General features: G+C 39.0%; 2 protein-coding genes across 10 annotated transcripts in view; one reads left to right on the forward strand and one right to left on the reverse strand.

Moving 5' to 3' along the window:
• ATRX (ATRX chromatin remodeler) overlaps positions 1-19,166 on the reverse strand; it is a 357,519-nt gene that overhangs the window by 305,863 nt on the left and 32,490 nt on the right. The gene's annotated exons all lie outside the window — the stretch shown is intronic.
• Positions 9,213-10,057, forward strand: LOC128577219 (ras-related protein Rab-2A-like). The gene has a single exon (XM_053579360.1). The coding sequence runs from the start codon at positions 9,248-9,250 to the stop codon at positions 9,884-9,886; it is 639 nt and encodes a 212-aa protein (XP_053435335.1). The 5' UTR covers positions 9,213-9,247; the 3' UTR covers positions 9,887-10,057.

The following is a 19,166-nucleotide window of genomic DNA, read 5'->3' on the forward strand; positions in this document are numbered from 1 at the left end:
CCCCTATAGATACTTGATTTGCAAATATTTTCTACCATTCTATAGGCTGTCTTTTTACTCTCTTGATAGTATCCTTGATGTACAATATTTTTATGTATTTAAATTTCAGATTAATATGAGTGTACCCACGATTAGGTTACGTTGTTTGCATTTGTAAGGTTAAATGACTTCTTTTTCTTTGGGGTAGATACCTAGCTAGTATGGGATTGCAGGATCAAATGGAAGGTCTACTTTTAGTTCTTGAAAAACTCACCATACTCCTTTCCATTTTGTAGTTGCAACACAAGTGATATTTGTTTTTTCTTTATAATTTTCACTGTAGCCTTTTATTTTTTTTACATTCATTATGCCATAAATTCATACAGACTAGGTTCCAGCAGTTCAAGAGAACTTTCCATTGGCTGTCACAAAGTGTGCTACACCTATTATGCCACAAATTCATAGGAAATAGGTTCCAACACCTGACATTCTATTCAACTGGTTCTCACATGTGCTACTCGGTATGCTTATTATGCCACGAATTCATATATAGTAGCTCAGGCTCCTGGGTGAGGCAGGATGGTGCTTCAGTTGAACCCACGTACCTTTCTCTTTTGGCTTCCTTCTTTTTTCTGAACATTTTCCTTAACACATTTCAGGACACTATCTCAGCTCTTAAGAGTGCTTAATATGCTCAATACAAACATTAATCCCTCTCACAAAAGAATCTTGCCCTTGGCTTGGCACCCGTAGCTCAGTGGTTACAGTGCCAGCCACATACACCAGAGCTGGCAGTTTCAAACCCCGGCCTGGGCTGCTAAATAACAATGGCAACAACAACAAAAAAAAAGCAGCCATGAGTTATGGTGAGCACCTGTAGTCCCAGCTACTTGGGAGGCTGAGGCAAGAGAATCGCTTAAGCCCAGGAGTTTGAGGTTGCTGTGAGCCGTGACTCCATAGTACTCTACTGAGGGCAACACAGCGAGACTCTGTCTCAAAAAAGAAAAGAATCTTGCGTTTAACTTGCTTCTCAGAACAATACCAGTAGCATAATGGGTAACACTGTAGACTCTTCCAGTTTTCCTTAACCAAAAGGCTGTACTAATTGATGCACAAAATTTTTAATTAAGTCCAACTTACCTATTTTTTCTTTTGTTGCCTGTATTTGGTATGTCATATTTAAGAAACCATTGTCAAATCCCAGGTCATGAAGATCAGCCCTGTGTTTTCTCCAAGAGTTTCATAATTTTAGTTCCTAAATATAGTCTTTAAGCATTTTTAGTTTATTGCTATACCATGTAAAGTAAGGGTCCAACTTCATTCTTTGTGTGTGAATATACAGGAGTTGGGGGGGGGCAGACACAGAGTTTTTGTTTGGGATGAAGAAAAAATTTGAGTATAGATAGCAATAATCATTACACATTGTGAACAGATTTAATGCTAGTGAACTGTACACTTACAAGGATTAAAACAATAAATATTATGTTGATTTTATTTTACCGACAACAAAAATTAAGACGAGTCTTCACACCCACTAGAATGAGTATAATCAAAAACGTAGACAATGTCAGGTATTGGTGAAGATGTGACAAAATGGTAACCTTTATACATTGCTGGCATAAACATAAAGTTATATAACCAATGTGAAAAACAATTTTTGACAGTTCATCAAAAAGTGAAACATAGGCTTGACGCCTGTAGCTCAGTGAGTAGGGCACCAGCCACATACACGGAGGCTGGTGGGTTTGAGCCCAGCCAGAGCTTGCTAAACAACGACAACTGCAATCAAAACATAGCCAGGCATTGTGGAGGGCACCTGTAGTCCCAGCTACTGGGGAGGCTGAGGCAAAAGAATCGTTTAAGCCCAAGAGTTGGAGGTTGCTGTGAGCTGTGATGCACAGCATTCTACTGAGGACGACATAGTAAGATTCTGTCACAAAAAAAAAAAAAAAAAAGTGAAACATAGACTCACTGTGTGACCCCAGAATTCCACACTTAGGTATATGCCAAGGTAAATGAAAATACAAACCCACACAAAAAACGTTTACACAAATGTTCAAAGCGCATGATTCATAATAGCCAAAATGAGGAAATGACTCATACACATAATAGCCATCAAATAATGAATATTATTCAACAATAAAAAGAAATGATGTTCTGAGTCATACTACAACATGGATTTACCTTAAAAGCATTAGGTTAAGTGAATTAGCCAATCACAAAAGACCACATATTGTATGATTCCTTTTACATGAAGTGTTCATAATAGGCAATTCCATAGAGGTAGAAAGTAACAGAGTGTTGTCTGGATCTAGAGTGAGGGTACGGAGGAAAATGGGGAGTGACTATTAATGGCATCACTAAAACCACTGAACTCTCTTTATGGGTAAACTGTGTGGTATGTGGATTATATCAGTAGCTATAATTTAAAAAGTGACTTAGACATCAATGGAATTGTTGGTAGGTCTTTTTTTTAATTTTCTCTATACATATATACACATGTGTTTATTTGGTTTCCACACTTTTTGCCTTCACAAAATTAAAAAGGCTTAAAATTTAGTAACATTAACAATGTTCAAGATAAGGATTAGAAACAAAAACCTCATAAAGAACAAACAAAGATAAATAAATTCAGAAAAGAAATCAGACGATTACTGAAAAGAAATATTGAGCAATAATAATAATAATAATGCAAAAAAGGTAACATTCACATTATCAGATAAGAGTATGTCTATCGGCTCGGTGCCTGTAGCTCAAGCGGCTAAGGTGCCAGCCATATACACCAGAACTGGTGGGTTCGAATCCAGCCCAGGCCTGCCAAACAACAATGACAACTACAACCAAAAAATAGCTGGGTGTTGTAGCAGGCGCCTATAGTCCCAGCTACTTGTAGGGCTAAGGCAAGAGAATTGCTTAAGCCCAGGAGCTGGAGGTTGCTGTGAGCTGTGATGCCACAGCACTCTACCCAGAGCAACAGCTTGAGGCTCTGTCTCAAAAAAAAAAAAAAAAAGAGTATGTCTATCATAGAATGCTTTGAGGTTCAGTATGGAGTCATCAGTTAACTTGGTAGGTCTTTAGGAATTGTTGGTAGGTCTTTTGACAGAAATTGCACTGGAATTTTACAATTTAAAATTGCAAGCAGTCATCTGTAACTGCATAAATTTGACTCAACAGAGAATATAAAATGATGAAACGGAAAGATTAGAAGCAGCTAACTGTAACTAAATTATTTAACATAATCTGCAGACATTTAAATATCTTCGCCTTTAAAAAGCAGTCATCTGTAACTGCTTGAATTGGGCTCAACAGAGAGTATAACATGATTAAATGGAAAAAGGAATTCATATAATCTATGCTATCAGGAGGCGCCTGTGCTCAAGGAGTACGGTGCGGCCCCATATGCCAAGGGTGGGGGGTTGGAGCCCAGCCCCCACCAAAAAAACTGCAACAACAAAAAAACAATCTACGTTATAAATACCTTTTAAATAATTACTTGTCAGGCAAGAGGATTTCTTGGTTGCCCTTTGAAGTTCAGTAACAATGAACACTAAGTGATAAATGAGGCAGAAAAAGCACAAGTTTCTTCTACCAATGATCTCAGCCTAGGGGATCAAGCATTTCTTTTCCTTTTTTTTTATTTTACTATCATTTTTTTCCTCTGGACACAGGGTCTCTTGCTCTGTGCTATGTTGCCCAGGATGGAGGGAGGGCAGTGATGCGATCATCACTTACTGTATGTAACTTCAAATCTGTGGGCTCTAGCAATCCTCCTGCCTCAGCCTCCAGAGTAGCTGGACTACAGGTGTGCACCACCATGCCTGACTTATTTATTTACTTATTTATTAGAGATAGAGTCTCACTATGTTGCCCAGGCTGGTCTCAAAACTCCTGGCCTCAAGCAATCCTCTGGTCTCCCTCCCAAAGTGTGAAGATTACAGTCATTAGCCAACTGCACCTGGGCAACCAGAAGATTACAGTCATTAGCCAACTGCACCTGGGCAACCAGCATTTCATAAAGCTCTGCTTTCTGAAAAATTCTATCCTAAATATTAAGGGAAGCCAGGCACAGTGGCTCATGCCTATAATGCTAGCACTCAAGTGGCTAAAGCACCAGCCACATATACTGGAGCTGGCGGGTTCGAATCTAGCCCAGGCCAAACAACAACAAACAACTACAACCAAACAACAATGACAACTACAACCAAAAAATAGCTGAGCGTTGTGGCAGGTGCCTGTAGTCCCAGCTACTTGGGAGGCTGAGGCAAGAGAATCTCTTAAGCCCAAGAGTTGGAGGCTGCTGTGAGCTGTAACGCTACAGCACTCTACCAGGGTGACAGCTTGAGACTCTGCCTCAAAAAAAAAAAAAAACTTTACAAAAGCAAGTGAAGAATTCAAAAGGAACTGGTCAGAAGTACACTAATTATACAACTTATGCCTAGAGAAATTAAGGTTATATGGAGATGAGATGAAGAGAGGATTCAATTAGGAAGAAACAAATTTGCTAAGTTCTACATTCTGATAACCGTAAAATATTAAATTATCCAATAACCTATCCAACACAAAACTCTAATCATAACCTAAGACAACTAGAGTTCCTATATTTGAACATCAAATCTAACCCTATAACAGTCTTACCACCTAAAACTATAAATCATTCCTTGTCCCTCTGGTTAAATTTCTTCATTCACTTCTTTTCAGATGATGGTTCTATTCCTAGATAATCTAAATTAATACCAACTCCAGAATGCAAATATCCTATCTTTAACTATTAAATGGCTTTCTTATCATTCATAATGACTAAATAAAAGAGATTCAGAAATGGCCAACATTCTGAGCGTCTAATTTTCTAATCTGACTTCAAGATCTGAAAAAATCCTAGGGGTCTGTTTCTTTCAGCAGGCTGACACCTTAAGTGGAATGAACCATCATAATCTAGTAGTAATAATATAAGCAAATAGGAGTAAGGGACACAATTTCTAATTGTACATGATTTTTTGAAAATGCCTTTAAAGCAACTGTGTAGCATTAAGATTTCAAAACAAAGGCAATTCTGCGCCTGTGGCTCAAAGGGGTAGGGTGCTGGCCCCATATGCTGGAGGTGGGGGTTCAAACCCAGCCCTGGCCAAAAACTGCAAAAAAAAAAAAAGAGGCAATTCAAGTCAACTTTACAAAAATATCTCTTGCCTTAATACCTTCCATTTAAACCCTTCCTGAACTGACATAAAGGGTTTTAACCCAAAATTTGAATTCACTTCTTGTTCACAGAGAGTAAGATTCACTTACTCATTTTACAGTACTTACCAAATGCTGAATATATTCTGGACATTTGGTATCAGAATAAAAAAAAAAAATAGATAAAACCTGACCTCAAGGAGTTCATAATCTAATAGTGAAGAAAAGCTGTTAAGTAGTCCAGGAGTAATGTAGAGGGATCCTTCCCTCCAGAATTTCCTAATGCTTTCTAAATTTCTGACTACACGTAACTTTTATATGGCTTTCTTTAGGTGTTAAAACTCTTACCTTATTCCCATCATCTGCTAATCTTCATTTTTTTTTTTTAAGAGACAAAGTCTCACTTTATATCGCCCTCAGTAGAGTACTGTGGCATCACAGCTCTCAACAACCTCCAGCTCCTGGGCTTAGGTAATTCTCTTGCCCCAGCCTCCCGAGTAGCTGGCACTACAGGCACCCGCCACAACGCCTGGCTATTTTTTGTTACAGTTTGGCCGGAGCCGAGTTCAAACCCGCCACCCTCGGTATATGGGGCCGGCACCCTACCCACTGAGCCCCAGGTGCCACCCTGTTAATCTTCATTTTAAAGAGCAAAGTTTACCTGGGCAAACTTTTTTTTCTTTTTTTGAGACTGAGTTTCAAGCTGTCGCCCTGGGTAGAATGCCGTGACATCGCAGCTTACAGCAACCTCAAATTCTTAGGCTTAAGCGATTCTCTTGCCTCGGCCTCCCAAGTAGCTGGGACTACAGGCGCCTGCCACAGCGCCCGACTACTTTTGTTGTTGTTGTTGCTGTTGCAGTTGTCACTGTTGTTTTAGCAGGTCCAGGCTGGGATGGAACCAGCCAGCCTAGGTGCATGTGGCCAGCATGCTACTCACTGAGCTATGGGCGCCGCCTAGCTGAGCAAACTTTGATCACGCCTGTAATCCCAACACTCTCGGAGGATCGCCTGAGCTCAGGAATTCAAGACCAGCCCAAGCAAAAGCAAAAACCCATCTCTAAAAATAGCTAGGCATTGTGGCGCCCCATGAGTTTGAGGTTGCTGTGAGCTATGATGTCACAGCACTCTGCAGCACTCTACCGAGGGTGACAAAGTGAGACTCTGTTTCCTGCCACCCCCCCAAAAAAGCAAAGTTTGCTAGAGAATCAGGACTTTCCTAAAGAATATTTTGGCGAAGTGAACACTGAATCACTATTTCCTATATTAAAAGAGAAAGTAGCAATATTGTGGTTTTTTGTTTTTTTGATTTTTTGTTTTTGAGACAGAGCCTCACTTTGTCACCCTCAGTAGTGTGCGGCCCTAGGTACATTGCCATGGCATCATAGCTCACAGCAACCTCCAACTCTTGGGCTCAAGTGATTGTCTTGCCTCAGCCTCCTGAGTAGCTGGGACTACAGGCGCCAGCCACAACACCCAGCTATTTATTTTTTTTTTTTAAGACAGAGTTTAACTTTGTAGCCCTCCGTAGAGTGCCGTCACATGGCAGCTCACAGCAATCTCTAACTCCTGGGCTTAGGCCATTCTGTTACCTCAGCCTCCAGAGTAGCTGGGACTACAGACACCCGCCACATTACCGGGCTATTTTTTTGTTGTTGCAGTTTGGCTGGGCCAGGTTCGAACCCATCACCCTTGATATATGGGGCCGGTGCCCTACCCACTGAGCCACAGGAGCCACCCAATGCCCAGCTATTTATAGAGAGAGGGTCTCGCTCCTGCTCAGGCTAGTCTCAAACCTGTGAGCTCAGGCAATCCACCAGCTTCGACCTCCTTGTATCCTTATCTAGAGTTCTAGAATTAAAGGCGTGAGCCACCAAGCCTGGCCAATGGTTTTATACAGAATCAGGAAAAATGAAGATCAGGTGAGGGTAGGAAATGTACAGGAAATATTTGAAAAGTTTAGATTTATTTTTCCAAGTCTATCTAAATTAATGTTTATTCATTGTAACACACTGAAATAAGTACAAGTATTACTACCTTTGTTCTCTAACAAAAGCACTCTACGTACTTTTGTTAAAAAAGAAACCTTTAGGGCAGCACCCGTGGCTCAAAGGAGTAGGGCACTGGCCCCATATACCAGAGGTGGTGGGTTCAAACCCAGCCCCAGCCAAAAAACTGCAAAAAAAAAAGAAAAAAAGAAACCTTTAGAAAGTTTTTAACAAGTAAAAGAATGAATTTAAACTTAAGTAGGTTAAAAGGTAAACTCCCAAGGTTGGGCCTGTGCCTCAAGCCTGTAATCCTAGCATATTCTGGGAGGCCCAGGCAGGTGGATTGCCTGAGCTCGGGAGTTTGAGACCAGTCTGAGCAAGAGCAAAACCCCCATCTCTAAAAAAAAGAAAAAATAGCTGGGTGTTGTGGCAGGCATCTGTAGTCCCAGCTACTCCAGAGAATGAGACATGAAGATCACTTGATCCCTAAAGTTTGAGGTTGCTGTGAGCTATGCCATGGCACTCAACTGAGGGTGACAAAGTGAGACTCTGTCTCAAAAAAAAAAAAAGTAAACTCCCGTCAGATAAAGCAAAAAAGCAATTAATATTATTTTGCCCATTGTAACAAAAGCTATTTTCTTTTTTTTTTTTTTTTTTTTTTTGTGATTTTTGGCCAGGGCTAGGTTTGAACCTGCCACTTCCGGCATGTGGGACCAACACCCTACTCCTTGAGCCACAGGCGCCACCCACAAAAGCTATTTTCTGCTAGAACTTGACTCAAAGGTAACTCTACATCCCTATATGTTATTATATAAAAAGTACTTAAACCTGAAGGGGAGAGCAAACTCTTAAGTTTTCTGAAAGAAAATAAAATCATGTCCTCCTGTATCTATAGCTAAATATCCAGCACTTTAAGCCCATCTACAAGCCATCAAGGTAAGCATTTAATTTGGGGACCACTAATTAACATTGAGGAAGCCCTAAAAAAGTAAACCTATCCAGATAAAATTAAACCTTATTATTTTCTTAATCAGTAAAAACTAAATCAAATAAAATTTACACTGCAAGCACTAGCTACATGGAGTTTTAGCAAAATGCTAATTAAGGTTCAAAATAGTACAGTAGTTCTTCCTTATCCAGAGTCTCACTTTCTATGGATTCAGTTACCCATGGCCAATCTCAGTCTGAAAATATTAAATGGAAAATTTCAGAAATAAATAATTCATAAGTTTTAAACTACACACCATCTGAATAGCACGATAAAATCTCCAGCTGTCCTGCTCCTGCTAGCCCTGGATGTCAATCATCCCTTTGTCCAGCATATCCACACTATATGCTACCTGCCCATTAGCCATAAGCATTGTCTGCTCCTGATATCCAACCACATCATCACAGTTCAATGACCTAGAACCACTAAGGAGACAATCTTCAGATACATCAAAAGCTTAATGCTACATCACTATGCCCAGATTCACCTAACTTCATCTTCGTTTTGCCATCCAGCATCATCACAAGAAGAGTAAGTACAGTACAGTAAGATATTTTAAGAGTGACTATATTCACATAACGTCTAATCACAGTATATTGTTATAACTGTTCTATCTTATTATTATTGTTATCACTGTGCCTGATTCATAAATTAAACTTTATCATGTGTATACAGGAAAAACCATAATTTATATTGTGTAGGGTTTGGTTCTATCCATGTTTACAGGCATCCACTGAGGGTCTTAGAACCTGTGGATAAGGGGGAACCACAGTAGAACACAATATATTAAGTGTTTTTATACAGGAAATAAAACCATCATGCTGGGGGAAAAGATACATCAACAGATAAAACCATTTTTGAGGCTCAGCGCCTGTAGCACAGTGGTTATGGCATCAGCCACATACACCTAGGCTGGCGGGTTTGAATCCAGCCCCGGCCAGTTAAAAAGCAAAAACCAGCCGGCTGTTGTGGTGGGCGCCTGTAGTCCCAATAACTTGGGAAGTCTGAGGTTGCTGTGAGCTGTGATGCCACAGCATTCTACCGAGGATGACTTAATAAGACTGTCTCAAAAAACTCTTTGAGGAGGAGGAGCCGTGTGCCCTGGCACTGAGCGGCCGCGGCCATGGCGTATGCCTATCTGTTCAAGTACATCATCATCGGCGACACAGGTTTTGGTAAATCATGCTTATTGCTACAGTTTACAGACAAGAGGTTTCAGCCAGTGCACGACCTTACTATTGGCGTAGAATTTGGTGCTCGAATGATAACTATTGATGGGAAACAGATAAAACTTCAGATTTGGGATACGGCAGGGCAAGAGTCATTTCGTTCCATCACAAGGTCATACTACAGAGGTGCAGCAGGAGCGTTACTAGTGTATGATATTACAAGGAGAGATACATTCAACCATTTGACAACCTGGTTAGAAGATGTTCTCCAGCATTCCAATTCCAACATGGTTATTATGCTTATTGGAAATAAAAGTGATTTAGAATCTAGAAGAGAAGTAAAAAAAGAAGAAGGTGAAGCTTTTGCACGAGAACATGGACTTATCTTCATGGAAACTTCTGCTAAGACTGCTTCCAATGTAGAAGAGGCATTTATAAATACAGCAAAAGAAATTTATGAAAAAATCCAAGAAGGAGTCTTTGACATTAATAATGAGGCAAATGGTATTAAAATTGGCCCCCAGCATGCAGCTACTAATGTAATGCACACATGCAATCAGGGGGGACAGCAGGCCGGGGGAGGCTGCTGTTGAGTCTGTGCTGCTCTCTGGCTGCCCAGCCGGGGCCTGCTCATCTACTGTTCACCCTATCTCCTCCCGCTCAGCTGAGACATGAAACTGTTTGAAATGGCTTTGTGTCACAGAAGACTTTAATCCTTTAAATTCTTGTATAACTTTGAATAAATGGTTAATGTTCACTTAAAAGACAGATTTTGGAGACTGTATTCATATCTATTTGCATTTGATTTCTAGGTCAATGGATGTGATTATTTCTGTTAAATGTTGTCTTGTGCCCTTAACTACGAGCTGAATTGTATTAAACACTACAAAGTCACTTGAGTATTTTAAATCAGTTTGTGTATTTAGGTTTCCCAGCACCTGTGGTTACCTAATGTTTAATATTATAGAACTGTCCTCAAAAAGTTTGTCAATTTTCAAGGCTATAAAGAAAAGCAGAAGGAATCTTTTAATTCTGTATTTATCATTTATTTTCTGTATATATAGTTTAATAACCTTCTTGGGTGTAATTTGCCAAGCTTGAATTCTTTAATGCATTTGCATAAGTTCTATACTGTTTAGAGCTTAAAGCTACAGAAGCATTGTTAGAAATTGCTTGGACACTGAATTTTAAACTTTTTGACATTGTTAACAAGCATGTTCATCTTTTCTTGTCACTAGTCCAAGAAAAACATGCTTAATGTACATTACATTAAGGCTTTGTATGTGTTATTAACCTGTTTTAATGCCAAAAGTTTGCTATTTGTCCACAATTTCTTTAAGGCCTCTTCAGAAAAGGATTTGTTTGCCTTAATGATACTGTTGGGAAAAACACAGTATAATGAGTGAAAAGGGCGGAAGCAAGAAATTCCTACATCTTAGCGACTCCGAGAAGAATGAGTACCCACATTATGAGGACTTTAATCTTTCCTTAAACACAATAATGTTTTCTTTTTCTTTTATTCACATGATTTCTAAGTATATTTTTCATGCAGGACAGTTTTTCAACCTTGATGTACAGTGACTGTGTAAAATTTTTCTTTCAGTGGCAAACTCTATAATCTTTAAAATGTGGTAAGCATCTTGCATGTTTTGAAGGGGGTGTGACAATAAATCTACCAGATGGAAAATTCTGTTAAAAAGTAGAAAAGCTTTAGTAATTTTACTCAGTGTGGTGGTTTTATCCTTTTTTCTTTTTCCTTCCTGGTCTATAATGAAATTGTTAAAGCAGGGCAAAATAAAATCCTATGTATAAAAGTGAAAAAAAAAAAAACTCTTTGAAAATATACAGTGCTTAGTTTATCTTTAGAATGTAACAAACACGTTACTCCAGGTGATAGGCAACTGAGGGGAAATGTATGAAAAAGATCAGGCCGAACTCAGTGCCACTCTGGGAGGCCAAGGTGGGTGGACTGATTGAGCTCACAGGTTCGAGACCAGCCTGAGCAACAGCAAGACCCCATCTCTAAAACTAGCCAGGCGTGGGTGGCGCCTGTGGCTCAAGGAGTAGGGCGCCAGTCCCATATGCCGGAGGTGGCGGGTTCAAACCCAGCCCCGGCCAAAAAACCACAAAAAACAAAAACAAACAAACTATCCAGGCGCTATAGTGGGCACCTGTAGTCCCAGCTACTCTGAAGGCTGAGACAAGAGAATCTCTTGAGCCCACGAGTTTTGAGGTCACTGTGAGCTATGACACCATTGCACTCTACTGAGGGCAATAAAGTGAGATTGTCTCAAAAAAAAAAGTAGGATCAACTTACACAGTAATTGCTATACCTTTTGTTAAGTACATTAGAGCTATTTATGCCCTTTTCATGAAAGTTATGCCTAATCAATTCAGTTTCAAGCTGTTAAATACATGCACTCTGAAAAACAGATGTCTACACTAGACATCTCAGGAAATTTTCATTTTGGTATTTCTGTCTCCATTGCACAGAAGAAGAAACAACTCAGATGTTAGGTAATTTTCCGAAGGTCACACAAAAGAGAACTTGATTTGAACCCAAATCTGTCACCACATCATGCAATTTCAAATTAAGTCAAAGTGAGACTAAAGCTTAGGCTGTCTTAATTTTATTCCAAAAGACTGGAGATGAATCCATTTTCTACTATTTCTTTTTACCAAAAGTGGAAAATGTCAAATTCAAAGTGGCAATCCCTAAATAATTTATGAGACTTTTTTTTTAATTCCCCTAATTTTGGAAAAACAATGGGTAAACAGTAACATAGTTTGGTTCCATTTATATCTTAAGAAAAACCTTATATTTAATAGAAGTATCAACGTATCTTTAAAAATGGGAACAACTACAGCTAATTTAATCTCTTTTTACTGTAATAATATTCCAATTACAAAGTTTTAGTTTATTGTTGCTAAGGGTTCTTCCCCTCCATTCCCTATAAGTCCAATATAAAAAAATGGAATATGAAGAAAAATGTTAAGTACAAAATAGAATATCACACCTAAAACACAATCATCCAGATATAATCATGGGGGAAAAGTTAACACACATCTGATTTTCACAAAATTTAATGGTTACTTTACCGATTTGTAACCTCTTCCCTCCACTAATACACTGTGAATATTTTTCTACATAATCAAATATTCTTTTTTTTTAGGGTACTTTTTTTACTAAATCATAGCTGTATACATTAATGCATTTATGGGGTACAATGTGCTGGTTTTATATAACAATTTGAAATACTAGTTAACATAGCCTTCACTGCACTTTCTTAATTATTGAGTTAAGACATTTATACTCTATAATAATTAGATTTGACAAGTACCCTTGTAAAATGCACCATAGGTATGGCCCAAACAATTACCCTCCCTCTATTATGCTCCCCCCCCCGGACCTCTCATCCTCCTCTTCCCCCTTCATTTTGGGCTGTAGTTGGTTATAGCTTTCATTTGGAAGTAGGGGTGAATTCCTCTACTAGGTATATATCCAAAAGACCAAAAATCACTTTATAACAAAGATACCTGCACCAGAATGTTTACTGCAGCCCAATTCATAATTGCTAAGTCATGGAAGAAGCCCAAGTGCCCATCAACCCACAAATAGATTAATAAATTGTGGTATATGTACACCATGGAATATTATGCAGCCTGAAAAACAGATGGAGACTTTACCTCTTTCATGTTTACATGGATAGAGCTGGAACATATTCTTCTTAGTACAGTATCTCAAGAATGGAAGAAAAAGTATCCAATGTACTCAGCTCTACTATGAAACCAATATATAATCAAATGTTCTTCTAAAACACATTTTATTTCAGATTAATATGAGGGTACAAATGATTAGGTTACCATATTTGCTTTTGTTAGGTAAAGTCTAAGTTGTAGTTGAGTTCTTTAAGTGAATATAGAATAAATGTCCATTTATTCTCAGTGAATCTTTTATAATAGTCAATGCATGTAGCCTTCTTTTTGGCATAACCGAAAAGGTGTGCCAAAAATCCTTACATTGTGCTCGTTATGCTAGAGCTTGCCAATCCACATCTTATGTTCCCTCTCCCCCCCATACTCCATTTAATTATGTTTTCCTGTCCTGTAGGTGTATAGTAGTTTATTTATTGGTTTCATATTCGTATTGAGTACATTAGATACTTGCTTTTACATTATTGTGATACTTCACTAAGGAGAATGTTCTTCAACTCCATCTAGATTAATACAAAAGATGTAAAGTCTCCATATTTTCTTATGGCTGAATTATATTCTATGGTATACATATACCACAGTTTATTAATTGATTCATGGATTTATGGGCACTTGGGGTTGATTCCATGTCTTGACTATTGTGAACCGAGCTGTGATAAACATTCTAGTGCAAATGTCCCTATGGTAAAATGTATTTTTCTGGGTAGATACCCAGTAAAGGGATTAAAAGATCAAGTGGAAGGTCTACTTTTACCTCTTTGAGAATTCTCCATACTTCCTTCCAAAGAGGCTCTATTAGTTTGCAATGCCACTAACAGTATAAAAAGTAAAACATGGGCAGCACCTGTGGCTCAGGGGGTAAGGTGCTGGCCGCATATACTGAGGGTGGCAAGTTCGAACCCAGCCCTGGCCAGCTAAAACAGCAATGAGAATTGCAACAACAACAAAAAAAACTAGCCTGGGGTTATGGCGGGCGCCTGTAGTCCCAGCTACGCAGGAGGCTGAGGCAAGAGAATTGCTTAAGCCCAAGAGTTGAAGGTTGCTATGAGCTGCAATGCCACAGCACTCTACTGAGGACAACAAAGTGAGACTCTGTCTCAAAAAAAAAAAAAAAGTAAAACATATTTTTAATGGCAGCACAGTATTCCACCATGTAAAGATGTTATAATTTCTTTTTCAAGCTAGTAGCACTTGAATACACATAATACTTGGTTGCATAAATACAGCTGCCTACTAATAGGTTATATAACATGTAAGTTAATTTAAAATCTTTTTTTTTTTTTTGAGACAGAGTCTCACTATGTCGCCCTCAGTAGAGTGCCGTAGCGTCACAGCTCACAGCAACGTCAAACTCTTGGGCTTAAAGGATTCTCTTGCTGCAGCCTCCCAAGTACAGACGCCCAGCACAATGCCCAGCTATTTTTTGTCGTTGCTGTTATTGTTGTAATTGTCATTGTTGTTTGGCAGGCCTGGGCAGGGTTCAAACCCACCAGCCCGGGTGTATGTGGCCGGAACCCCAGCCGCTGAGCTACAGGCGCCAAGCCATAAAATCAACTTTTATTTATTGAGATCAAGAGTACTGCCAAAAAAGGGCTACGTGTATTGACTATTACAAAAGATTCACTGAGAAGAATAAATGGATATTTATTCTATATTCACTTAAAGAATTACCAATGGTTGCTTGTGCTATTATTGACTTAAGTGTTAATTTATAGTTTTATATGCAAAAACACAGGATAGGATGAAAAACTGTAGATAAGAAAATTCTCAAACTGCCAGTGGAAGTATAAATTTGTAAAACCATTATAGATAACAATTTGGCAATTATTCCATAATTTTAAAAAATACAGCTGACCTCCAATGCTAGGTACATATCCTAAAGAAACTCTTAACATATATGCAAAAGAGACATGTGAAAAAATGTTCATGGCAAGTTTTTAATAGTACCAAATTAGGAAAAAAGTCTAAATATCCACCAATAGTAGATAGATAAGTTATAGTATACTCATATAACTTAATGGTAAACAGGAATAAAAAGTGGGCAATATAGATCAGTATTATCCAATAGAAATATAAGGCAACCTACAAATGTCAGCCACAAATAAAAATTAAAATTTTCTAGTAGTCATATTTTTTAAAAGGAAGCAGGTAAATTTAGTTTTAATATTTACTTAATCCAAAATACCCCAAATTACTATCATGTAAATATGTAATCAAATAAAAAAATAAACACAGGTTCAGAATACCTTACCTGAAATGCTTGGGACCAGAAGTGTTTCAGATTTCAGACTTTTTCAGATTTTGAAATATGTGCAATATACCTTTGAGTATTTCCTTTTAGTGTCATATCACCACTCAAAAAGTTTCAGATTCTGGAACATTCTAGATTTCAAATTTTTGAATTAGGGACACTCAACCTGTAATAAGATATTTTACGTTCTTTTTTCATACTAAATCTCTGAAATTCCATGTGCAAACATTGATATATTTCTAGCAATCACATAATTAGCAATGAAGGTATAGAGGTATATCAAAATCCAAAAAAACAACACTGAACAAGAAAAAAAAGATGCAAAGTAATATGTACTGTATAGTGCCACTTACATAAACTTAGAAAACTGAAAGAATTCTATATAGTGTTTATGAATACATATGTACATAGAAAACATTAAAATAATCCATGAGGTCTCAATTATACCTGTAATACTTTATTACTATTTATGTAAAGGTATCTAAAGCAAATATGACATTAGATTTCATAAAGCTAAGCAGTGAGTGTAGAGGTATTTACATTATATTCTTTGTTTAAAATATTTCCCAATTAGGCTGGCGCCTGTGGCTCAGTCGGTAGGGCACCGGCCCCATATGCCAAGGGTGACGGGTTCAAACCTGGCCCCGGCCAAACAGCAACCAAAAAATAGCCGGGCGTTGTGGAGGGCACCTGTAGTCCCAGCTACTCGGGAGGCTGAGGCAAGAGAATCGCTTAAGCCCAGGAGTTGGAGGTTGCTGTGAGCTGTGTGAGGCCACAGCACTCTACCAAAGGCCATAAAGTGAGACTCTGTCTCTACAAAAAAAATAAAATAAAATAAAATATTTCCCAATTAAATAATAAATTTAGGCCAGATAGAATAGCTCCCACCTATAATCCTAGTACTCTGGGAGGCCAAGGTAGCAGGATCTCTTGAGCTCAGTAGTACAAGACCCCATCTCTACTAAAAATAAAAAAAATTAGCCTGCATCGTGGCAGGTGCCTGTAGTCCCATCTACTGGGGAGTCTAACACAGAAGGATTACTTGAACCCAGGAGTTTGAGGTTGCTGTGAACGAGGTTGACACCACAGCACCCTAGCCTGGGCAATAAAGTGAGACTCTATCTCACTAAATAAATTAATTAATTAACTAATTAATTTAAAATGAGGGACTGGGAACAGGGGACGAGGGAGGGGGCTAGAGGAGGGGGAAGGGAGGTCATGGTGTATGGCACACCTCTTGCAGGAGGGACACAATTACAAAGGGATTTTACCTAACAACCATAATCAGTGTAACCTAATTCTTTGTACCCTCAATGAATCCCAAGCAATAAAAAAAGGAAAAGAATAAACAAAGTTTTTTGGGGGAAAAGAAAATTATGTCCACATTAAAAAAAATTACAGAACTATCTTTTGCTTTATAAAAAATAATTTAAAAATAAATTTATAATATGCATGTTATAAAACTTTCCTTATTTATTTCTGTTTGTATTCAATAACTTACATCTGAAAATATGCTACAGGAAAATTTAGAGTGTAAATTTCATACTTCACCTTGTACTACATAGACCCAGGGTATCCTCCTGTCTTTCGCGTAGTAAGTTTGATAATAAAATCTGAAGAAAAATTTTTAAAAAATAAAGGCTACCTTAAACTGATGAATTTGTCTTATTTATTCAACAAGCATTTACTATATGACTATTTTAATATTCCAGGAGCTCATGATGTGGCTAAACAGCTTTTTGCCACAAGTTATGCACTCACATGAAGACCAAAGTATATTTTGGCGTGATACTGAAAACTAAGATCAAAAGAAAAAAAAAGAGCTAAACACTAAAAACAATGACTTTTTGGGCCTCAAAGTAATTGTTTAATGGAAAATTTTTTTTTTTTTTTTTTTGGATTTTTGGCCGGGGCTAGGTTTGAACCCGCCACCTCTGGCATATGGGACTGGCGCCCTACTCCTTGAGCCACAGGGGCCACCCTAATGGAAAATTTTTAAAGGGATTCTTTACAGGTATTTAACTTGTACAACTTAAATGATATACTTACATATACTGAAATCATTACTATAGCCAAGCAAATTAATGTACCCATCTCCACACCTAGTTACGTGTGTGCGCGCGCGTGCGCTGAGAGTACCTGTAATCTATTCTCTCAGCATATTTCCGGTATATGATACACTCACAGTATTATTAACTATAGTTATCATGCTATAATCTACTTATTCATCCTACTATGTACATTTGACCAACATCTCCCCCATTTCCCCCCACCTCCCTGCCCATGGTAACAGCGTTACTACTCTCTGCTTTCATAAGTTTGATGTTTACCTTCTGCATGTAAGTTAAGATCACGCAATTGTCCTTCCATGTCTGGCTAATTTAACTTAGCATAATGTCCTCCGGGTTCATCCACATTGTCACAAATGGCAAACATGTTAGTTTAGTGTACCACCCTGAGACACATAATTACTCCCTAGTTTGTTTGTTTTTATAAGACTGGGGAAAAATGCATAGAAAGCCCTTCTTATTCATTTTACTTAGCCTTGGCTAAATACTGTATACATCACTTGTATATAACTAAACTCTAATAAAGGTTCACAGTATAGGAAAGAAAAGTTCAAAATGGGAATCACTGGACCCACACAGACACTATGAGCTATCACAATGTGGAACTTCAGCTCATGCCTATTAATCCTAGCACTCTGGGAGGCCAAGGCAAGTGGATCACTTGAGCTCACGAGTTTGAGATCAGCCTGAGCACGAGTAAGACCCTGCCTCTACTAAAAACAGAAAAACTAACCAGGCATCCCAGCAGCAGCCTAGTCCCAGCTACTCAGAAGGCTGAGGCAGGAGGATTACTCAAGCCCAAGAGTTTGAGGTTGCTGTGAGCTATGACACACCATAGCACTCTACCCAGGGCAACCTCCAGAGAGACTCTGCCCAAAAAAAAAAACCTGTGGAACTTCAGATAACAGTCTTTCATAACAATAAAGTTTAAAAGGAAATAAAAAACTAGTTGAAAGACTCGGCACCTGTGGCTCAAGCGGCTAAGGCGCCAGCCACATACACCTGAGCTGGAGGGTTCGAATCCAGCCTGGCCCACCAAACAATAATGATGGCTGCAACCAAAACACAACCGGGGGTTGTGGTGGGCACCTGTAGTCCCAGCTACTTGGAAGGTGGAGGCAAGAGAATCGCTTGAGCCCAGGAGTTGGAGGTTGCTGTGAGCTGTGATGCCATAGTACTCTACCCAGGGCAACAGCTTGAGCCTCTGTCTCAAAAAAAAAAAAAAAAAAAAAAAAACACTAGTTGAAAATGTAAATTAGTGCTTGTAGCCCCAGCTGAGGCAGAAGGATCACTTGAGCCCAGGATTTCAAGTTCACACTGGACAACACAGCAAGACCCTTTCTTGTAAAAAAAAAAAAAAAAAAAGGAAGAGAAGAGAAGGTAAAAGAAAATGTGACTTTAAAAGCTGAACTTTAGGCCAGTATCTGGCAGGAGAGGGGCGCGAGAGGTCAGGTGTGCGGGAGGGGTCCCGGCCTGGGTTCTAAGGCACAGAGGTAGAGCGAAGCGAATCCACGACCGGCGCCGGGGGCAGCGCAGAGCCCTAGATTCCCATGGCCCCGGCTAAGGAGTCGCCAGGCTTCTCAAGCTACCACCATGAACCTCGAGAAGGACTTCGCTCCACTCATGCCTAACATCGTGCACGCCCGGAATGACAAGCTGTACAAAAAGAGGACGGTGGCAGCGCTGGAGATTGAGAAGACTGCCATGACACCTCCCTGGCTGTGCATCCCCTGGCTGCTCTGCTCTAAAAGGGAAGCTTTGCATGCTTTCTCAACCAGTGTTACTTTCCCAGGTTTCGGGCCCTTAGCACAGTACTTTAAAAGAAGGAGATTTAGAGTC

The sequence above is a fragment of the Nycticebus coucang genome, chromosome X, assembly GCF_027406575.1.
Source record: "Nycticebus coucang isolate mNycCou1 chromosome X, mNycCou1.pri, whole genome shotgun sequence".
NCBI classification, from domain to species: domain Eukaryota; kingdom Metazoa; phylum Chordata; class Mammalia; order Primates; family Lorisidae; genus Nycticebus; species Nycticebus coucang.